The sequence below is a fragment of the Momordica charantia genome (genome assembly GCF_013281855.1).
Source record: "Momordica charantia cultivar OHB3-1 chromosome 3 unlocalized genomic scaffold, Mcharantia_2.0 BLBB01000003.1, whole genome shotgun sequence".
NCBI classification, from domain to species: Eukaryota; Viridiplantae; Streptophyta; class Magnoliopsida; order Cucurbitales; family Cucurbitaceae; genus Momordica; species Momordica charantia.
In genome coordinates this window covers 19,407,256-19,427,802 of record NW_028275161.1, presented here as the reverse complement: position 1 = coordinate 19,427,802, position 20,547 = coordinate 19,407,256, and the positions used below count along the sequence as shown (strand labels likewise).

Below are 20,547 nucleotides of genomic sequence, written 5' to 3'. Positions count from 1 at the left end.
TTCTAAAATTTTCCATTTTAGTCCTCTCATTAATTTTTTATTCAATTACAAGTTTGGTCTCAAGTTTTCAAGATTTCTAATTGAGGTGTAGTTCAAAAAACTTCTTCTAATACACTCATAAAATTTCAATTTTATGTCTAACAAATTCATGTCATTATTAAACTCAAATAGAAAATATAAAAGAAAGCTTCTGCGACCGTCAAATTAATTTAATAATTACAGTGGAAGCCCAGAACTCAAAAACGAAGAGAGTAGATAACAGAGGAAACTTAAAACACTGGAATGATTTGGCATTGGCTACCCATAACTCTACAAAAGTTAAAATCCAAATAAAAAATTAAAGGGGAAAAAAAAAACCATTGCCATTTCCTTAAGATAAAGATAAGAGAGACGACACAGACTCTTAGTACAGTATAGTATTGCTATTGGTGAGAACATGTTACGAGAAAACAGAAAATTGGAGAGAAAACGACATGTGGCAATCCATCATAGGTCAACGTCCCCTGCATTTGCGCTCTTTAAACGACAACCAAAACTCGTGTTTTGTCCTCTTCCCTTAATTCTCATAGTACGTGTTGGAATAAGTGGACCCCACTCCCACCCACCACCGCTCCCCCGCCTCCTCTGTCGTCTCTAGATTCTGTTCTCCGGCGCCGACGACATGGACGGGGTAAATGAATGAGTAATGACCTTCGTCTTTCGGCTCCGTCACCGAAAAAAAAGTTAGATCCTTCTACTAGTACAACAGGTGTGTATTAATTAATTAATTACATGGAGAGCTTAATTCCAAAAAAAGAAAAGAAAAGAAAAAAGTTCCGATAATATCGATCGACGTCGGATAAACTAAGCGGTCTCCGGCGGGGGGAAATTGAGATCGAGATCCAGAAGCAGCGGTCTCGATTTGTGGTCATTTTGGTTGAGATCAATGACGGAAGACGAATCCGAGTCACTTTGAGCTCCGGTCATCGAAACCGGCTTTTGGCGGAAAATGGGATCGTAGAATAGAACGTGATTGGGGAAAACTCCTCCTCCAGCCACCTGCTGGAATGGGAACGGCCGCCGGGATCCGGCAGCGTCGCCGTCGCCGTCGTGATTGTCAGGGTCCCGGCTGGAGGATTCGACGGTGCTACTCCGAGTGGGGCTGTGATTGAGTTTGGACGATGGGAAGAGAAAGGGAAAGGGGAAATTGGTCTTGGCCTTGGCGCCGCGGAATTGGCGGGCGGCGGCGTCGTAAGCTCGCGCGGCGTCCTCGGCGGTGTCGAATGTACCTAGCCAGACACGGGTCTTCTTGGCCGGATCTCTGATCTCGGCGGCGTATCTTCCCCACGGCCTCTTCCTGACGCCTCTAAAATGCGGATCCTTGCTGGCGCAAGCGTCGGGCATGATCGCCGCCTTAGCCTTAGCCTTCTCCCTCGGCGCCATAAACGAGAAATAATTGAAATATTATTTGGGTATTGTATTCTCGGGCAGGGGCAGGTGAGTGGAAATTAAAGTATAAGAATATTGTGTGTTTTGAAAATGGCTGGTTGGATTTGTAATTGTATAGAGAAGAGGGGGAATTTGGGTTAAATAGAAGAATTGGACTTGATAGATACGAGATGGCGGAGAGTCAAATGAGGGATTTTGACTGCTGGCCATGTCGTAAGCCGACCGCGTCACCGTGTAAGAGGATCATCCGCCATCCAACGGCTCAGATTCAACAGGGGAGCAGGGCATTTTGGGGATTAAAAAAGAAGAAGAGAGTAAAAATGTAAGCGGCGTTTTGGTTGGTTGGTTGAGGGTTCAGCCCCCGCGTTTTGGATCGGTTATGGAGCCGCTCGGTGGGACCCAACGGATAGTACCGACCAACCATTGACGCGTGTTCCAGTTTCCTCGTTCGTCGATAATAAAAATCGTGCTAACCTTACGCCACAGCAGCCTAAAGGGTTCTGCTACTCTCACCACTACTGTGACGACTTCAAACTTCCTCCATCACCGCATGCCCACCTTCCTTAATTCTTCTTTACAAATTAATCGTTTTATAAGCTTAAAGTTTCATATTTATGTTACTCTATAATTTTAAATTGGAAAAGAAATTTTTTTTCTCATCTACAGAAACTCGCGCTTTATCAATTCTTTTTGTCGGTCAATCAAGTTACTCAGTATCCTCACCCTTATTTAATTGGTTGACCAACCTTTTATATTAAATCATCACTTGTTAATCTAATTAATATATATATTAAATAATGTTAAAAACATATGCTTTTTAGCTCTTAAGATCAACAAAGCCTAAGCGGTTTTAAATCTCCACCCTTCCAAATTTATTAGGCTTAAAAAAACTTCTTACAACTAAAGTTCTTTTTTAGAAATAAGAGAAATGATATGGCAATGGTGGGTTCATTTATTCGCTTTGTTTATTTTATTCAACATAATTAAATACGATCGTTGTCAATAATTTAAATAAAAAAATTACAGTATATTATAAGTATAAGTGATGTTTGGTTAATCACTTTTAATATTTTCTCCTAATCAACACATCAAATCTAAAATGTTATGATCCAAATATGTGGTTTCTAAATTGATATTAATCAGTAATTATTCCATTCTTATTATTATTCTTTTTAGCAGGAACTATTTCATCTGGTCAATCCTTACTTATTATGAAGGATTAGTTACTATTTGAAATGCTTCTCAAAATATTATATAACCAACATATATGATTCTAAATATTGTGTTTCATGATAAGGAAAATTTCTCCAAATTTTCTAATTCCTCACTGTACGCATGTATTATAGAACTGCATGTGTGTGTATTTCTTAGGACCACTCGGTTGTTGTTCTTCATCCATATTTTCTATTTTCACACCTTTACATTCTCTTCTAACCTTTTCTAATAAATTATAGACTTTTTCGCGTACGGAATTTAAACAATTGAATGCTAGCTTCAGAGAGAGAGTACCAAATCATTTTCCATGTGAAAATGGAGTGATAAAAAAGAAAAGGAAAGAAAGGAAAGGAAAATAATAATAGAAAACAAACAAACCAGGTCAGGTCAAATCGGATTAGACGACCATGATAATTATAAATCTGTATTTATAGAAGTTTGAAGTGAAAGGCTTGATTTGTATAATATATGTTTGGATTGTGTTAACCAAATTATGCTTTGTAAATATTAATGTGATATAAAAATTCAATTTTCTACGTTAATTTTATATATAGCTTGTGTCGACTTCAATGTTGTTCAGATGGTCATATGATGGTACTAAAAAAAATAATAATAATAATGCAATGAGTGTCTCTTCTTGTAAGAAGTCATAAATTTTGAATTTTCTTTCCACATTTGTAAGATTAAAAATGTTATATTTAACAAAAGGAAAAAGACAAAGAATCATGGAGCTTACAAAGTTAGTAAAACTCATATATTGCTTGAAATAAAATAGTAAACATATTTAGGCTCGACTTCTTAAAGTTCATACCAAGTTAAATACTTTTTAATGTTTGGATTATGTTTTCATTTTTTATTAAATAAGTATGAGTTTGCATCCTTTAGAATTGTAAAGTTCGAATTTTATAACAGTTCGTGTTTTAGATTGTGCAAATGAATATGTTACGTAAAAATTTTAATTCATGCAACTAATTATTTTTTATTTGTAGATTTCTTATTTGTAAAAATGCATAGCTTGAGAGGTAGGTTTCTATGTACCTCACATGTCATTAACAAATCCCTAATATAATATAAATAAATTAATATCTTATAAAATAAAATCGCAAGTCAACGTGAGCTTAACTGTCATTTTCCTTAAAATTAGAGGTTCAAACTTTCATTCCCCTAATTTGTTGTGCTAAAAAACCGACACATGAAATTATAGCACATTTTGAATATATCGTTTTGGTTAGTGCACTACTACATAACCTTTCTCATAAGACAAATGGTCTAAATCTATACCTCGATGATATTACCTACAAAACTTAAAATTTGAGTCATTTTCTCTATTTATGCATACGTTGTTTACACATTCTGTAATATTATATTCTCCACAAGAAAGCTGGTTACAAAACTTAAAATTTGAGTAAAATATAATGCTCATGAATATTTACTTAAATCCCTTGCTGAAAAAAGAAATAAAGGGAAAAAGAGTTTTTCTTGTTTGAAAGAAATTCCCAAGATGATTCCCAATTTGGCATCCGTGGATGGTATTATTTTTTCTAAGGAAACAGAACTAAAATCGAAAAACATCACCACAATTTAATAAAGTAAGCCAGTTGGGGTTATTATCAAAAACTAAGTTCCAGAATCACAAAATAGAACTAAAATGTTTATATTTTTATTTATTTCATTTGATAGGTTCATAATTAATTGTTCACGCCGACGTGAAGATAAGCTCAACCATTGAAAACTCTTTACTTCCTATCATTTTATTTATTTGTATGATGTCGTATCTTCAAAATTAATTATTTACCTAGGTTAGGGCTGACATTTAAAATTTTTTTTGAATATTGTTAGATCACTAAATTTGTGATATACTTCGAACCATGTTTCAAATTATACATGAAAAATACTGTTTCTTTTTTTCGCTCAACTTTTTGTTTTTAATGAAATGGGAAACTATTCACAAATGAAGTAAATCAGTTATGAAAGTAAAGAAAAAAAAGGGAAAATTCTGGAATAATATTCTTTAAATGAAACCAATGAAGAAGGGACAGAATTATATTAAATTATAGGCATTATATATTTAAGAGGCATACCCATGAAACACACGTGAATCAATTGAAAACAAAGTGGATTAGACCAATTTCATTTAATAACTTTTCCATTAAAAAAAGAAAGTAAGAATAAAAATCAAGGGGAGGGGAGATTTCCTAAACTATTATTTAAAAAATGTGGGGAAAGATTAAGGTAGTGTGACAAAAATAATAATAATAATAGCGACGCGTTTACAAAATAAGCCCAAAATAGGGCCGCCCCATTAACGTAGTATGACATTCCAGTTTTCACACTACACCAATTTTTTATTTACAAAAAATAATAAAAACAGAGCTTTTGTATTATTGGTCTCGGCAGCAGCGACATTAGGGGACCTCGTTCGGACCGGGGCTGGGGACTGAGACTTTGTCTATCATTGTACACATTGTTAATACGATTGTGGTTCTTTTTTACTCATCGATCTTAACGAATCTCATTATTTGAATCGAATATTCATTTGAATTTGAATTTGTTGAACTCTGATACTGTATTAATATTCATGGAGCTACATCTCTCAACCAATTGAAAATATGAGAGAAATATAGATCATGTCTATTATAAATCTATACAAGATTTCTTTTCTTTTCCATGTGTGATCTTTAACATACATGACCCCCGAATGTTTTTCATCATCGTTATTTAGCTATATTTCTCATTTTTAAAATTTAAAACTTTAGAATATCAATTTACACCATGTTTACTCGTAAACCGAATAAAAATTAGTCGAAAAAATGTAGATATTATTTATTTGATATTATTTAGTATAAATTTTTTAGAATCGAAATCACATTATTAATTTGTTTAATTTTTTACTAAAACCGTCCAGACTCACCCAAGAAATTAGACTTATAACAATTACAAATAATTAAAATACATATATTTGTTTATTTCTGATTATTAACAAATATACTAATTAAATAATGGGAAATATTATTTTTTAATTAAAGAATAGTATATTTTATTTTATAGTAATTTATTTTTTAATTTTAACCATTTATTTAATATTAACAAATAAATAAACAAAATTTTATCAACTAACAAAATTAATATAATTTTATTAGACCTACCACTATCATTAATATAAAATTTTATTGTTATAATATCTAATGACTTAACAATTTTATTGATATTAAATAATAATATTTTAAGCCATAAAATAAAATAAATCACCAACCAAAAAATTCTGTCCTCCATCCTACTAAAATAAAAATTAAAGTCATGAATTATTAAGGGACGGAGAGAAAGAATAAAGGCTATAAATTAATTGTTGAAAATGTTTGGAGCCTACAATTCAGAAATAAGAATGAATTTGGGAGATGATTCTTCTCAATGTATACGCCAATTAATTCAATTCGCATATTGTAGTAAATATTTTTAAAGGAGACGAATGTTGCTTGCCATAGTTTACTTCTCCATATAGGTGTATGAGCTTGCTGATTCGATATGGGAGGGAGAATAATATATCATTCACGATGTCCAAATTTGTAGAGGTTGCGTACCAACGTTTGCATGTCGAATTGCTCGCCATTTGGGAGGATCTCCACCTCGCTCACAGATTAAGAGTTCTACAAATTTGATTTTTGAATTCGACTGATTCAACTTCTATTGAGGTAGAAGAAGACTTTGAGTGAAGCGGAAGTTTGGGTGCAATTGGAAACGGAGGAACTTCAAGAATGAAATTTGTGCCGGAGAGATTTCAACATATTGGTTGATCGTGTGGTCAAGCATATTGCTTTTGCTTCTCACTCCTCCGTTTATTATGAAATTCTTATTTTTGTAGTAGCTTCTTAACGATATTAAAGGATAGTCCGAGTAATATTTATTAACAAAATAAGTTTTCCTTAAAGAAAAAAAGGGAAAAATTTTCATTTTTATTTTCATTTCTTAATTTTCGTTATCTTAAAGTAAACGGCCCTCAGTCCATCTGTCAAAAGTTATATATATTATATTTCTTTCTTCTAATCTCTAGAGAAAGGAAGCTTCGTTGACCTCTCAAGTATTGAAGTTTTGTCAATTTTAATTTTATCGTGTTCTTTTCGGCGGCCGCAAAAACAACAACTTGCAGCCATTAGATTCAATTGTGATCATAAACTCAAAATCAGTCTGTTCCTCAGAAAATTATAAAAGAAAACTAAATAATCAGTCCAATTCTTCCCACAGAGAGTGAACATCTTGACACTATACATATATATTTCATGTTATGTTAAAATGAACGAATATAAGACATAATTTTTCAAATTAAGCTGTCTCAAATAAATTTTTGATATTTGACAATTTGATGCTAATGGTATGGACCTAACTTATTCTCTTCTTTTATCATTATAGAAAGTTTTAACTTGGTCTTTACGATCTAGTTAAACTTTACAATTTTTTTTTAAAACAAGAAACATAAACTTCACAAATTATTGTTAAAACACTTTCTATCCACTCGAAAATGCACTATTTTTTTCTATTTTTGATCCAAAACTAGACTATAATACAATCTACTATATATCATTTTCAACCAGAAAAAATATCAATTTATACTTAAAAAAGAAAAAATATCCATTTATTACCACATTAATAAAAAATGTGTCACATATTCAATATATAGAAATGACAAATATGATTTATGAATAAACTAAAACTATATAATGTTAATCGAAACTAATTCTAAATTATAGATACCAAATATATAATTTAATTTTGTTTTCAATCTAATTTCGTATCTTAAAAAGGGGTTGTGGATATCTTCTGATATTTTTTAAGAAAATTAAAATAAGGGTATTTTGGTAATAAAGAGAAAAAAAATGAGTGTGTTCCCACTTGCATGAGAGAGAATGGTCAAACACGTGAAAGAGGCAGTTGACGTGTGTGGCTGCTTCAGAAAACAAGTGCTGACCACCACAAAATTACACGTAAAAAAAAAATAATAGTAATAAATAGAACCCAACCAATTAATTGAATTTCACACCAACCGATAAGATATGACATGTGATGTGTGAAACTTTGAAGATTTTCTCCTTAAATGCAAGAATCAATCAGGGCAGATGTGACTTTTAATATCCAGTCACATTCATTCATATTGCTATGATTGTTATGTCATGGGTTCTTTGGTCCTTACTTTAAGATCGAAAATTATAAGTTCAATTCTTCCGCTCACTTGTTGTACTAAAAAGTAATAAATCAATACTTCAACGAGTCATAATTCTAACTTCTAATTTTTTGATCGATGATTGTGTCATAACTAGTCGAATTATGTTTATTTGTTTGATTAGTACGTTTTAGATCCATCGATTGCATGTGAATATAACTTTGTGGAATATTATTTCTTTTTACTTTATTATTACTTTAGAGTTTGTCAATATATGGTTTGTCTTTAGGTTTAAACTTATTAAGGCTGGAACAAGAAAAAACCTTTAAAAAGTTAGTAATGGTTAGAGTCAGAGAGATTATATTTATACCAAACTATAACAATGGTGTTTACATTAAAACAAGATTACAAGATCTCCATGATAATACAACACGACTTAACTTTAATTTAGGTTTAAATTTTACTATGGTTCATAAATAATGGAATGAACTTTAGTACAAGATATTTTAATTAATTATATAATTCTTCCTACACCATTAAAACTTTGGAAGTTTCAAGTTTATTTTAATTGAGTTGCGAATTTTTAAATTGCCTTTTTAGTCCACCATGGGAGAAATTTTAACTATTTTTATTCTTCAACTCTAAAAATATCTATTTTAATCATCCATTTAAAAATAATTATTTTTAAAAATCAAAACTAAAATAAACTTTTTAAAATTTAAGAAAATACCCAAATTTTATAACTAAAAGAGAATAATAACAAAACTTCAAGTACAATTAAATAATCTGGAAAGTGGGTGCAAAAATATGTGATAAGTCTCGCTACTAATATAACATGTTTGACTTGAATTCAACATTATTTTTTAGATGTCAATTCGTGCAAAATTTAATTGGATAAGACACCTTAATACTATTAGAAAAATCGATAGTTCGATTTCTATCCTACAATTATATAACTAAAAAAACATAACTTTTGAGATCATTTGTTGACAAAAATATATTATATGTCTTATTAGATTTTAAAATTTTAGTAGAAAGATGTCTATTTTATATAAGTATATTATAGTAATATATATGTAGCATGATTTTTTATTATAAAATACGGAATTTAATTATCTATAAAAAAACTTTAAGATTTACGTCAAATATTCATTAATTAGTTTAAAACTTCATTATTATATAATTAATGAAAACGACCATGATAATCAAAACTATATGCATCATGATATTAATTTTTTTTTAATAAATTACGGAATTTGATTATCTATCAAAAACTTTAAGATTTACGTCAAATATTCATTAATTAGTTTAAAACTTCATTATTATATAATTACTGAAAATGACTCTGATAATCAAAACTATTGTTTTGAAAGTTCAAAAATTAACATAAAATTTTAAAAGATTAGAGACTAAAATAAAATAACCTTAAAAATTTAGGTACTAAAATAGGATTAATATTGTATTAGTTTAGTGTAGGAAGCAAATATATCGTACATTTTAAAAGCAAAATTCAGACTCAGTCTTTCTTGTTAAAGAACGACCAACACACTTCTTCAAATACGCAAATCTATGAACAAGTATTATAGCATAATAGTGCAAACTTTTTTTTTTAACAATTTTTAAAAACTAAATATGTTTTAAATTAAATATATTCATGTAGTACTGTAAATTAATTAATGCCAATAAATCAAGTTTGGGGTTAACGATATATTAATTACTTAAATTAAGCCACAATTTCATATTGGATTGAACACAAAGTTTGAAAGTATGATGTCAAATGTTGAAATTTCAATTTTATGAAAATTTCCGATATCAATAGAAATTTTGACATTATTTGAATACAAATTATAGAAATTGATATAGAAATTGAAATTGATACAAATTATTTGAATTAGTAAATAAGCTTATTTTAAGTCTTTCATGGTTGCTTAATTAGACTATTAACTAAAGTCAAAAAAAAAAGGTAGGCTATAACTAACCTTTTTAATCATTATATATCTAAAAATATGAATAATATTTATAAAAAGAAATGTCGATGCTAACGAAAAATTCGAAACAAATCTCGAAAACATGAAAATTGATGGAAATTGTTTGAATTAATTTATGAAACTTTAATATAACTCATCATTTTTACTAAACATATTAATAAAACTAAGTAATATTTGTATGCAGGATATCAAATCTCGATAATATAAGACTAATATTGTAAGATAGTATAATAATTTTAGAATATTAAAACTGTAAAACTTACGTAAATATCAGAAATAAGCTAATACACTACTTTGCAGAAGCATGCACAACTTCATGATAAGATTTTTTTTTTTTTTTTTTTGCAAAGGAAAATTTTAACAACCCATCTTAAACATGATAAGATATTGAACTTTAAAAATTAACTACATAATTAGAATGATATATGCTGAGAGTTTGAGAGAAATTATGGAGAATATCAAATTTTCTTGACATAATTTCATCAACACTGTCAATATTTCTCGACATTTCCTCAATATCATGAGAAAACAAAATTTTCTTCTTTGTCACGATGTTGGAGAATTTGATACTTCAAAACGTCGAGCTACATTATTTGTCATTTTAAATCTTGATTGGACTAAAATTGTTAAAGTTCAGCTTTTCTCTTATTGGTCTATTAAATCATATGTTTGAGTTTGACATTAAGATGTATATATATTATAAGCTCATTTGAAGTTTTTTAAATTACTATATATTTGTGTCAGGATCAACTAATGTTATGTTAGTCAAATAATTAAATTTTAAACCATATATTAGATGGCATTGCGTGCAAGCTTTCCTTATCGTGACTCTATTCAATAAATTTCAACAAAATTTATATTATTCGAACGGCCCAAACAAAGCTAATTCTTACACAATATTAATTAATTTAATCGTTTTAACAGCCTGTTAGTGTTAACTTATTTTTAATCAATTCCAATTGGGTGCTTTGATACGCATAGCTGGGGTGTTCTTTAGATTAGTATTATATTAAATTTTAATTGCAAACTTCAAAAGCTTATAAATTCTAATTATGAAAAAATCAAGTCACGAATAAAATGACGACCCCGATCGAAATTTTATATATTTTCTAAAATTTGTTTTGAAATTTTGTATTATGCATGGGTTTGCTCGTGTAGTTATAAATTATGCGTTTTCCATTAAGGTAATGTTTTCAAATTGGATTGATTGTATTAGATTAGCATAAGACTGAATAGGAAATTATATAGGAAAAGGGTTTGGGTGAAAAATAGTTTAAAGCTGATTTGTGGGTTTAATTAAAATTAAACTATGAGAATCAGAATCGATAATATTTAACCTAAAATTAAAAGAAAATAAACTTTCAAACTTTTTGATTCAAATATAAATGTGGAATAGAATTCACAAAAACGGTTAAATGGCGTTTGTTCCGTGATTTATTTACTTTACAATATTACTTTCAGACTCTAAAATTGAGAGGTACATATATCTATTTTAATTAGATGTTCAGCCGTTGAAGTTATTTATTTTATTCTTTTTATGATCTTTATATATATATATATATATATATATATATATATATATATATATATAGTACTGAGAGTGGAGTATTGAACTCACAATCTCTTTATTAAACATCTTAGTTCTTATACTTTCATTTTAGTCGTGCTTATCTCTCGATTTTAGTATGTAAAAATTATGTTCTTCTCATTTAAAATTCATAACAATTTAGTCCAACTTTCAAGTATAAAATGATTTAGCTCTTATAATATAAAATTTATAACCATTTAATCTATGCTGTGAAAAATTCTTTTATATCAATGTTTAGTATAATGTCAATCTAAATATAATTAAACTAGTTAAAAGCATGTATCATTGATTAACACAAGTTCAAATCCCACCTCGCATATTATTAAATTAAAAAAATATCAATCAAAAGGTTAAGTGGGTAAAATCCCACTCTAATGGCCCGTATGGTTGAAGTTAAAGAAAAGAAAATTAGCCTATAACAATTTCATTACTATAATAAAAAAAATTATAGTAGTCCTCAAACAACAAATCAGTCTACATACTTAATTATAAGAAATCCCACAACACATCTTAATCAAAATTTTCACAGTAATAATTAATTAAGGTCCCGTTTACTTACCCGCAATCGTAATCAATGAATCATAATGAAAATTTTGATGTAATCAAATGGTGGGATCCACCTCAAACTTTATAATCTCATTACATTCCTATCGCCTCATCAATCTCATTCTCATTCTTTATTCCGCGGATCCCACAATCAATGAATCATAATGAAAATTTTGATGTAATCAAATAGTGGGATCCACCTCAAACTTTATAATCTCATTACATTCCTACAACCTCATCAATCTCATTCTCATTCCTTATTCCGCGGACCCCACATGTATATTATAATTAGTGTACAACTTTTATCATTTCCCTCTCATGATTAGATCCGTATAATTTTTAATTAGTTTTTTTATACTTTTATAATTTCTTCTCCATTTCTACTCCAATTTTTATTAGTTGATGTGATTTTATTATATAATATTAATATTAATTAATATCAATAAATTTTTAAATAGATATTATTACTTTTAAATATTATAATAATAAAACTTAATGATATGTTTTATTTTATTTATTTTTTTGATCGATAATAATATGTTTTATTAAAGTTTGGTTGTTCTAATAAAAAATATTTTATTTGATATAATTTTATTTTAATTATTCATTATGTATTAATATTAGATAAATTGTTATAATAAGAAATATTTACTATAATAATATAGTAATAAATTAAATTAAAATTTATTATTATTAAAAAAGATTAGCACAATAATATATTTGTAACAGGCTAAAAAGGGGAAAAGGTTATATTAGTAATTGTCATATATCTGATTCCGATTTCGATTTCAGATATTTTTAGTAAACAATATCAAAAGAATTCTGATTACGATTTTAGAAAATTTCTAGAAAACAATATCAATGGAATAACATTACGATTTCAATTGATTTCATTACGATTGATTTCTATTACGATTGCAGTTAAGTAAACGTGACCTAAATCGTTAAAACATTACATACTAGACCAAATGTTAACAAAATTTAAACTTGATTGAGAATGCAGAGAACAAAAAGAGAGTTTTAAGTTGGGCCGTTGGAGGGTTGAACACAGCCCACACACAAAGAAGAAACTGAATTTTAAAATTCACAATGGCTTGGAGTGTGGGTTAGGTAAAGATTTTTCATTCTGGTTTTGCATTGTTAGGTGAAATGAAATGATGAACAACATTTTAATTTTCGCCTCTCACACTGGACCTTCCAAGATATTCATGGAAGCTCTCCTCTCTCCAACGGCGGAGGGATTTTTTTTTTTTTTTTAATAATTCCGTACGCGTATTGAAAAGAACAGCCGCCATCAACAGCCGCCTGCTACCCTATAACTTGTTCTTCCGACCAATAATTACTGTCGGAAGTCAAAGTTGGGTGAAGTCAGTCTTCTTCACCCACTACGCCAATTTGCAACCAAAATATTAAATTTTGAAATTTTCTTCTATTCCTCGGTCAGACTTTGAACTCTGCGAAAGCTTTGAAAACAGGAAACCCATAACACTTCAAACTTTTCAACGGAGCTTTTTTTTGGGTCGTCTTCTTCGTAGTCGTCGCTCTCCTTCCCTTTTATCTCCAAATTGGGAAAACGAAACCCTAGAAGAAACCGGAGATTCAGTAGCAATAGCAAAAGCAATGTCTTTTAACGTCCACCGCTTCGATCCTCAGTCGGCGGCCGAGAAAGCGGTTTCGGTTCTCGGGTTCGGGTACGATCTCTGTAACGACATACGCCTCTCGTCTTGCAAGCCGGGTCCATCCGGATCCAAGCTGATCCACCTCGACCCGACCCGAACCAAGGACCTCGTACTTCCACCTGGAATTGTCGTCCCCAATGTTTCGACGTCGATCAAGTGCGACAAAGGCGAGCGTACCAGATTCCGGTCTGATGTCATCTCCTTCAATCAGGTGATTTTTTTCAAAAATTTTTAAATTTTCCCCTAATTTTTTAAACTTAATTTGAAATTGGGTTCATGGGTTTATTTTGTTTGGTGGAAAACAGATGTCGGAGCAGTTTAATCAGCAGTTGTGTTTATCTGGAAAAATTCCGTCGGGGTTCTTCAACGCCATGTTTAATTTCAAGGGTAACTGGCAGAACGATGCTGGTTCAACAAAAAGTCTTGCTTTTGATGGCTGTTTCATTACGCTTTATAACATTGAGCTGGAAAGATCCCATATTACTCTTTCTGAGCAACTCAAACGAGAGGTTCCTTCTTCTTGGGACCCTGCCGCCCTTGCAGAGTATGTTTCCAGTTTGATAACATTTTTGTTTTTGTTTTGTTGTGGAAATTGATTCTATTTTTGTAGTTTTTTCTTCTGAGATGTGAAAATTTTATGTCTCTGCAGCTTTGTACAGTGATTTTGTGACCACTAATAGTGACTTGATTTCAGGTTCATTGAGAAATATGGTACTCATGTGGTTGTGGGTGTAAAAATGGGAGGAAAAGATGTAATTTACATGAGGCAATTGCGAGAGTCAAATCTAGAGCAGAACGAAGTGCAGAAGACGTTAAAGCAATTAGCAGATGACAGATTTTCTGAAGATGCAAATGCGACTGGAAGTTTCACTTCACATCCTGCTGCACCAAAAATCAAGGTACATGTTCTTCAGTCTTGAAGAACATAAAATCCTGATCCATCTTCTTTCCCTGAAATTGCTTAGATTCAGATCAAACCAAATGAACAGAACGTGGGAAAAAGTTGCTACCTTGTTCAATTTATAAGTGTGACCAAGTTTCCTGGGGTTTAATGATGCATCTACTTTATCCTCATGGATTATATTTTGATAATTTGGATCATACATTTCAGGATGAATATTCTGTGCCGTGGGAGCTTCGTAATGCATTTGCTGCGTCCATCAAACCACCAATAGTCAGTCACTCAAAGAGTGATGTAAGCTTCTGGGCATCCAATCTGTTCATCGCTTGTGTAGAATGTTACTACACGACGTCTTGTAATGGAGACGAGAATTGACTTGTTTAATTAATGAATGGATGCAGGAGTTGATGAAAATTTTTGTTCGGAGGGGAGGTGTCGATATCGGTCAAAGTCATAATCAGTGGCTCTCAACCATATCCCAGTCACCTAACGTTATTTCGATGTCCTTCGTGCCCATAACGTCGCTCATGAATGGCATCCGAGGCAATGGATTTCTAAGCCATGCCGTGAACCTGTACCTAAGATGTGAGTATGCAAGTCCTTCTGTATGGAGATCAGACATTAAAACCTTAATACTTGAGAAACATCCATTTAAAGATTTTGATTTTGACACCCCAGATTCATGGCATCAACGTGTCGCATTCACATTCACATTAAAAGTTGTAGATTTTGATGATTGACAATATTTGCAGATAAACCTCCAATTGAGGAGCTGCAGCAATTTCTTGAATTTCAGCTGCCTAGGCAGTGGGCGCCCGTGTATGCCGATCTTCCTCTTGCTACCCGACATCGGAACCAAGCCTCACCATCTCTCAAGTTCACTTTGATGGGGCCTAGGCTTTATGTAAATACTACTAAGGTAATTAATCTTCTGAATCGAAGACTGACAATGCAGTTGATTTCCAAGTCGAATTACTTGGATAAAATTACTGTATGTTTTACATCAAGTCGCAATTTCGCTGCAGGTTGATGCACAAAATCGTCCAGTGACAGGAATTCGATTGTTTTTGGAAGGGAAGAAAAGCGATCATCTGGCAGTCCATCTCCAGCATCTATCAAGTCTTCCCAAGACCCTCCAACTCTCAGATGATCTTAGTTATAAGCCCATTGATGAGCCAGAGGAGAAGGGCTACTTCGAACCTGTTAAGTGGAGCATATTCTCTCATGTCTGCACTGCTCCAGTGGAGTACAATGGTTCTCTAATTGATGACGACTCTGCTTCCATAGTCACCAAGGCTTGGTTTGAAGTTAAGGTTGTTGGAATGAGAAAGGTGTTGTTCCTGAGGCTCGGGTTCTCAATGGTGGCATCGGCAGTGATTCGTCGGTCGGAATGGGAAGGACCTTCAACGACATCCCGGAAATCTGGACTCATCTCCACCTTTATCAGCACAAGGTTTAGTACTGGGCTGCATCAACCAGAAAAGCAACCAAAAATTGAATTGAACTCGGCTGTTTATCCCGACGGTCCACCTTTGACTTCGAGGGCGATGAAAATGTTGAATGTCATCAACACGAAAGAAATGGTGCGTGGCCCTGAGAATTCACCTGGATACTGGGTGGTCACCGGAGCCAAGCTTTGTGTGGAAGGTGGCCGGATCTCTGTCAAAGTGAAATACGCATTGTTAACCATATTGTCGGAGGATTCTATGATATGATGAGAGAAAACTAGGCAGCCAGTAGAAACACCTATTTTTCTGCTGTAAATGTGTTTTGTACATTAGTCCTCTCTATACTCAACCACGAAACACCATCATTCTTGGTGACACCAATAGTATTTTGAGAATGTAAAGTCGTGACATATTAAAGCATTTTTTGGAGTGAGAATTTCTGGTGGCCTGGTTTCGGTGCCATATTTGATTATCCATCTATTTACTAAAGCCAAAAGAAAGGGTTATATTTCCCCCTAGATAAATCTCATGGATCTTCAAGAACTGATGCTCCCCAGTTTTGGAATATCAGCATTTTCTTTTTCATGTAAAATGTTTAAAATAAAGTGTCAGCCTGTCAGGCAATAAATATATCTCGGACATTTTACACAAAATATGAATATTTTCACTCGAATTCTAAAAGTTTGCAACCTATGTCTAGACTAGTTCTTGAAGAAATTCATATCCCAGAATGGAAAATTTATCTGCAATCCAAGCAAAAGTATAGGATGGTGGGGAAAACTGGGTGCTGACATATAACCCTCGCCCTCTTCTCTTGAGGATAGCCCTTTACCTGCAAAACCGCGAAGAGAGGAACATCCAGGCACCAAAAATTGGAAAGGTAACAAGAGCAGACGCCTAAAAATCCATAACACATGATTAGATAATGGAAGTACGCAAAAAGACAGGTGACAAAATTCTAGATGAAGTAAGAAGAATTTCGTCAGCTTACCAGAAAGAAAACAAATTCCCTGTTGGCAAGAAATGCTGCATATTCATTTCTTTCCATTTCTTGTTTAATCAGTCTTTGTAACTGCAGATATCAATATTCAAACTTTATAGTCACTATGACGAAGGGAATAAAACTAAGACTGGCAATATGCTTATTTAACTCTAATGCCACATTCTTCAACGAGATACAAATGTCAAAGATTAAGTATTGGAGGCATTTTAAGAGAATGTATATGGTGGGCTATTGGTTTTACTCCCATTCTATGGCTTTACAGAAATTAGTAGATTGACTTTGTCCTACATGTGACATACACACACACCTCATGATGATACTTTTTAGCTTCTTTATAGGCTCTTTCGCAGTGATGGATGGCTCCTGTAACCATGGAACGCAAGGTAGGCAGTTTGCTGAACAAACGATGGTTCAACGTCTGAAGGTCCTTCTGAAGTTGATAGACAAAACGTGTGTTGACCAACTATAAACAAGATGAAACACATTCAATAAAGTTTACAAGTGAAATTATTTATACAAAATGTGAAATGATAAGAATTGTTCGATTCCAACATTGGTTATAACTTATAACTTATATTGCAGCACTCTACGAAGGTTCAGGCAACCATAATGAACGGGTAAGCCAGAGTAAACAACAAAAAAATAATGTGCAACTGAGCTTGTTAAAAAATTACCTTCAGAAAAGTACATCGAGCGAGGGCAACTTGCCGATGAACCTTCACAGCTCTTATCTGGTCACAAGGCAATGAAGTTAGTTAATACATTGGTATAACAGCTCGAACAACAAATTTTTGCCCACTCCAGCAAGGCATACTTTTGTCATTTCAAGAGCCTGCTCCAGATGCCGAATTTGAATCCATTGTTCAGATACTATGCCAGACATCTGGAAAATAAAATGGTCCTGGAGTAAGCACATTAACGAAGGAATACTTGCATAGGAGGACATTACATATACATCAATGGATACAAGTTGGTAGAGGAGAAAATATGTAAAATTGTATAGAGAAATGAACTCATTTTCAATCAGAGTCCAGAACAAGCGTCGACCACATTTCTTCAGATAAGTAAACCGTGGACATGTTCTAGGCAACATAGAAAAAGGGGGAAAACATGAAAATTTTCAACAAATGACAAGATGTTGAAAGATTTCTCTTTTCTAATTTGTTAGATAATGTTAGCTACTGGATATCATGGAGTGTGCGAGAAAATAAATCATAAGTAAAAAGACAAAAAGAAAAAAAAAATCAGAATTATAGGCCAAAAACTAATACACATTGTCACATAAACATGAATGATGATGATGATAATAAAAATAAAACATTCGCCTTAGATTTATAAATTTGTCATGACAAATATGTAAGCATGTTGCATTGAACATTCAAACAACGCCTACTAGAAAATACAAAACCTAGTCCTTTCTCCAATAGAAATTTAGACCTTCTCAACTTGTGAGGCAACCTCTTCCAGTTTTTCCTCTGCATCCTCTACTCTGGCTTTCAGAATATGAATATCAAAGTTGTTCTTTCTTGATGCAGCCCAGATAAGTCGTACCTAACATGCCCAAGCCTACTATACGGATCAATTGAACCTTTGAAGATGCTTCAACAAAATTTATCAGATAATAGGCTCCTGGATCAGAAAATCTACCAACGAAACTTTTACATCAAAAATTGAATATGACAAAGTAGATAGAAACCTCATCCTCCAGAGCAGCAATCCTTTCACCATCACTTGATGTTTTCCTCTGCAAATTCAATAATAAACCTCAATATTACCCCCATTAAAATAAAGCATTCAGATGATACCTGATTGTAAAATTTTCTGCCTATTGTCATGTATTTAGATGCTTAAATTGATGAAATAGTAAAGCTACAACCTAAAATGATGTACACGTATCTTCTTGATGACTTGATATAAATTATAATTAGACAATTCTTTTGCAATCAATTAGAAAATCCGGACAAAGGGATGGCTAACTGCACAACCTCCAAATTCCGTAACTGAATACATCCAACACATTATTTATTATAGGATCAATAGACAAAGAATATCAAAAGACAAAACGGAGTCAACCTCTAGAAATACACACGTAGGTGACGTAAAATTTTAAGCATAATGCACGAAGCAAACCTTCATATCGGTAAGAGCAGACTCCAAGTATTGAATCTTATAAGACATAGCCTCGATTAACCTCTCCTGCTCCTCGAGTTTATTGATTTTCTCAGTTAAATTTTGCTTGCTTTCCTCCAGTACGGATTCTGCATTCAATTTTATTATGCTCAATGTAGTGATGTCACAGAGAGGGAAAAAAAAGCAATAAATGTCTCAGCCTGAGGTCTAGATTTGACAGAAACTAGAACTAAGCTAAATCGTATAAGGAATCAAGGCATTCCGAAAGAAGAACAGTACAGGGTATACACCTAAGTGAGAGATCCTGAGCTCGATTTGCAGCAATTCGTCGATCAACACGTGATTAGTTGGTCGAGCAAGGGAGGCGACTTCGCAGACAGTGAAAATAAGTAAGAATATGGAGGGAAATAGACACAAAATCTTAATTGGACGAACCGCCATATTTGCAGAGCTTTCTGAGTTCCACAGCCCAGAAACCCCCTCTGCAGCACCCCGACGCAAGTAAATTTTTTCCTCCCCGTCAACATAAGATTATTATTACTATTATTAATTTTTCTTTGGGTGAGGAAAATGTAAGATGATTATTTTATGACAAATATGCTTGTAAGCCAATCAGATCTAGGATAAAATATTTTCAAGTAATACTCAATTATAAATATTGCTCAGAAGTTATCGAAGTAAGCACTTGCAAATATGGCAAAAAAAATTTAGTAAAATAAGTAAAATAGCGACCACATTTAGTTTTTTCAAATATAAAAATTTTTTTTTAGAAAAAACGGAGGTCCAGTTGTAAAATTACAAATTCACCCTTTAACATGTCTGATATATATATATATATATATCTATAATATATTTGACTACTGATATATATCTTTGATATACCACTGATATAATAATGATATACAATTGATTTACTTATGATATAACCATGATATCTATTCTACCTCTATCATGTCTTACCACTGATATACATATGTTAACCGTTGATTTACCATGCTAAAACAATACATATATATTTGATATGTCTCTAATTTACCGTTGATATACAAATGATATACCACTGATATAACCCTTATATCTACTAATATAACCATTATATATGTTTGTTATATATATATATATATATATATATATATATATTATCATATGTGTGTTGATATCATACTATTATATCCAATATCTTTTTCAGATGAAAAAAATGTTGCAAAATTTTTTATTTTTTATTTTTGAAATATAAAGTTATTATATAAAAGGTTTATGTGGACCATGCAGTCCAAAAAGACAAGTTAACATTTTGATGTACTTTATAAATTTAAACAGTTGATATCCTTTATATTTAGTATCTAATTAATATTAATATTGAATAAATAATAGTGATATAGTAATCAACATTATTGATAATATTAGTATATTAAACAACAAATTGAAATGATAAACTATAATTTAAACAGCTGATATACCACTCAAAA

General features: G+C 31.8%; 3 protein-coding genes across 4 annotated transcripts; 1 reads left to right on the top strand and 2 right to left on the bottom strand.

Annotated features, from left to right (window-relative positions):
- Positions 1-236: 236 nt before the first annotated feature.
- ERF11 (ERF domain protein 11) lies at positions 237-1,552 on the bottom strand. The gene has a single exon (XM_022284186.2). The coding sequence runs from the start codon at positions 1,420-1,422 to the stop codon at positions 844-846; it is 579 nt and encodes a 192-aa protein (XP_022139878.1). The 5' UTR covers positions 1,423-1,552; the 3' UTR covers positions 237-843.
- Positions 1,553-13,175: 11,623 nt separating this feature from the next.
- On the top strand, positions 13,176-16,417 carry NSL1 (MAC/Perforin domain-containing protein). The gene is made up of 7 exons (XM_022284374.2): positions 13,176-13,807; positions 13,902-14,140; positions 14,291-14,495; positions 14,708-14,791; positions 14,899-15,082; positions 15,250-15,416; positions 15,523-16,417. The coding sequence occupies exons 1-7, from the start codon at positions 13,538-13,540 to the stop codon at positions 16,210-16,212; spliced, it is 1,839 nt and encodes a 612-aa protein (XP_022140066.1). The 5' UTR covers positions 13,176-13,537; the 3' UTR covers positions 16,213-16,417.
- Positions 16,418-16,480: 63 nt separating this feature from the next.
- LOC111010811 (myosin heavy chain-like protein) lies at positions 16,481-19,612 on the bottom strand. Of its 2 annotated transcripts, none has more exons than XM_022284375.2 (9): positions 19,369-19,612; positions 19,079-19,206; positions 18,645-18,692; positions 18,386-18,499; positions 17,763-17,831; positions 17,623-17,679; positions 17,256-17,411; positions 16,937-17,017; positions 16,481-16,777 (listed from the first exon to the last, which is right to left on the bottom strand). In XM_022284375.2, the coding sequence occupies exons 1-9, from the start codon at positions 19,517-19,519 to the stop codon at positions 16,685-16,687; spliced, it is 897 nt and encodes a 298-aa protein (XP_022140067.1). In that variant the 5' UTR covers positions 19,520-19,612; the 3' UTR covers positions 16,481-16,684. The 2 variants fall into 2 exon arrangements, with proteins under 2 accessions (XP_022140067.1, XP_022140068.1); XM_022284376.2 differs by having other exon boundaries at positions 16,481-16,842; positions 19,369-19,610.
- Positions 19,613-20,547: the final 935 nt, after the last annotated feature.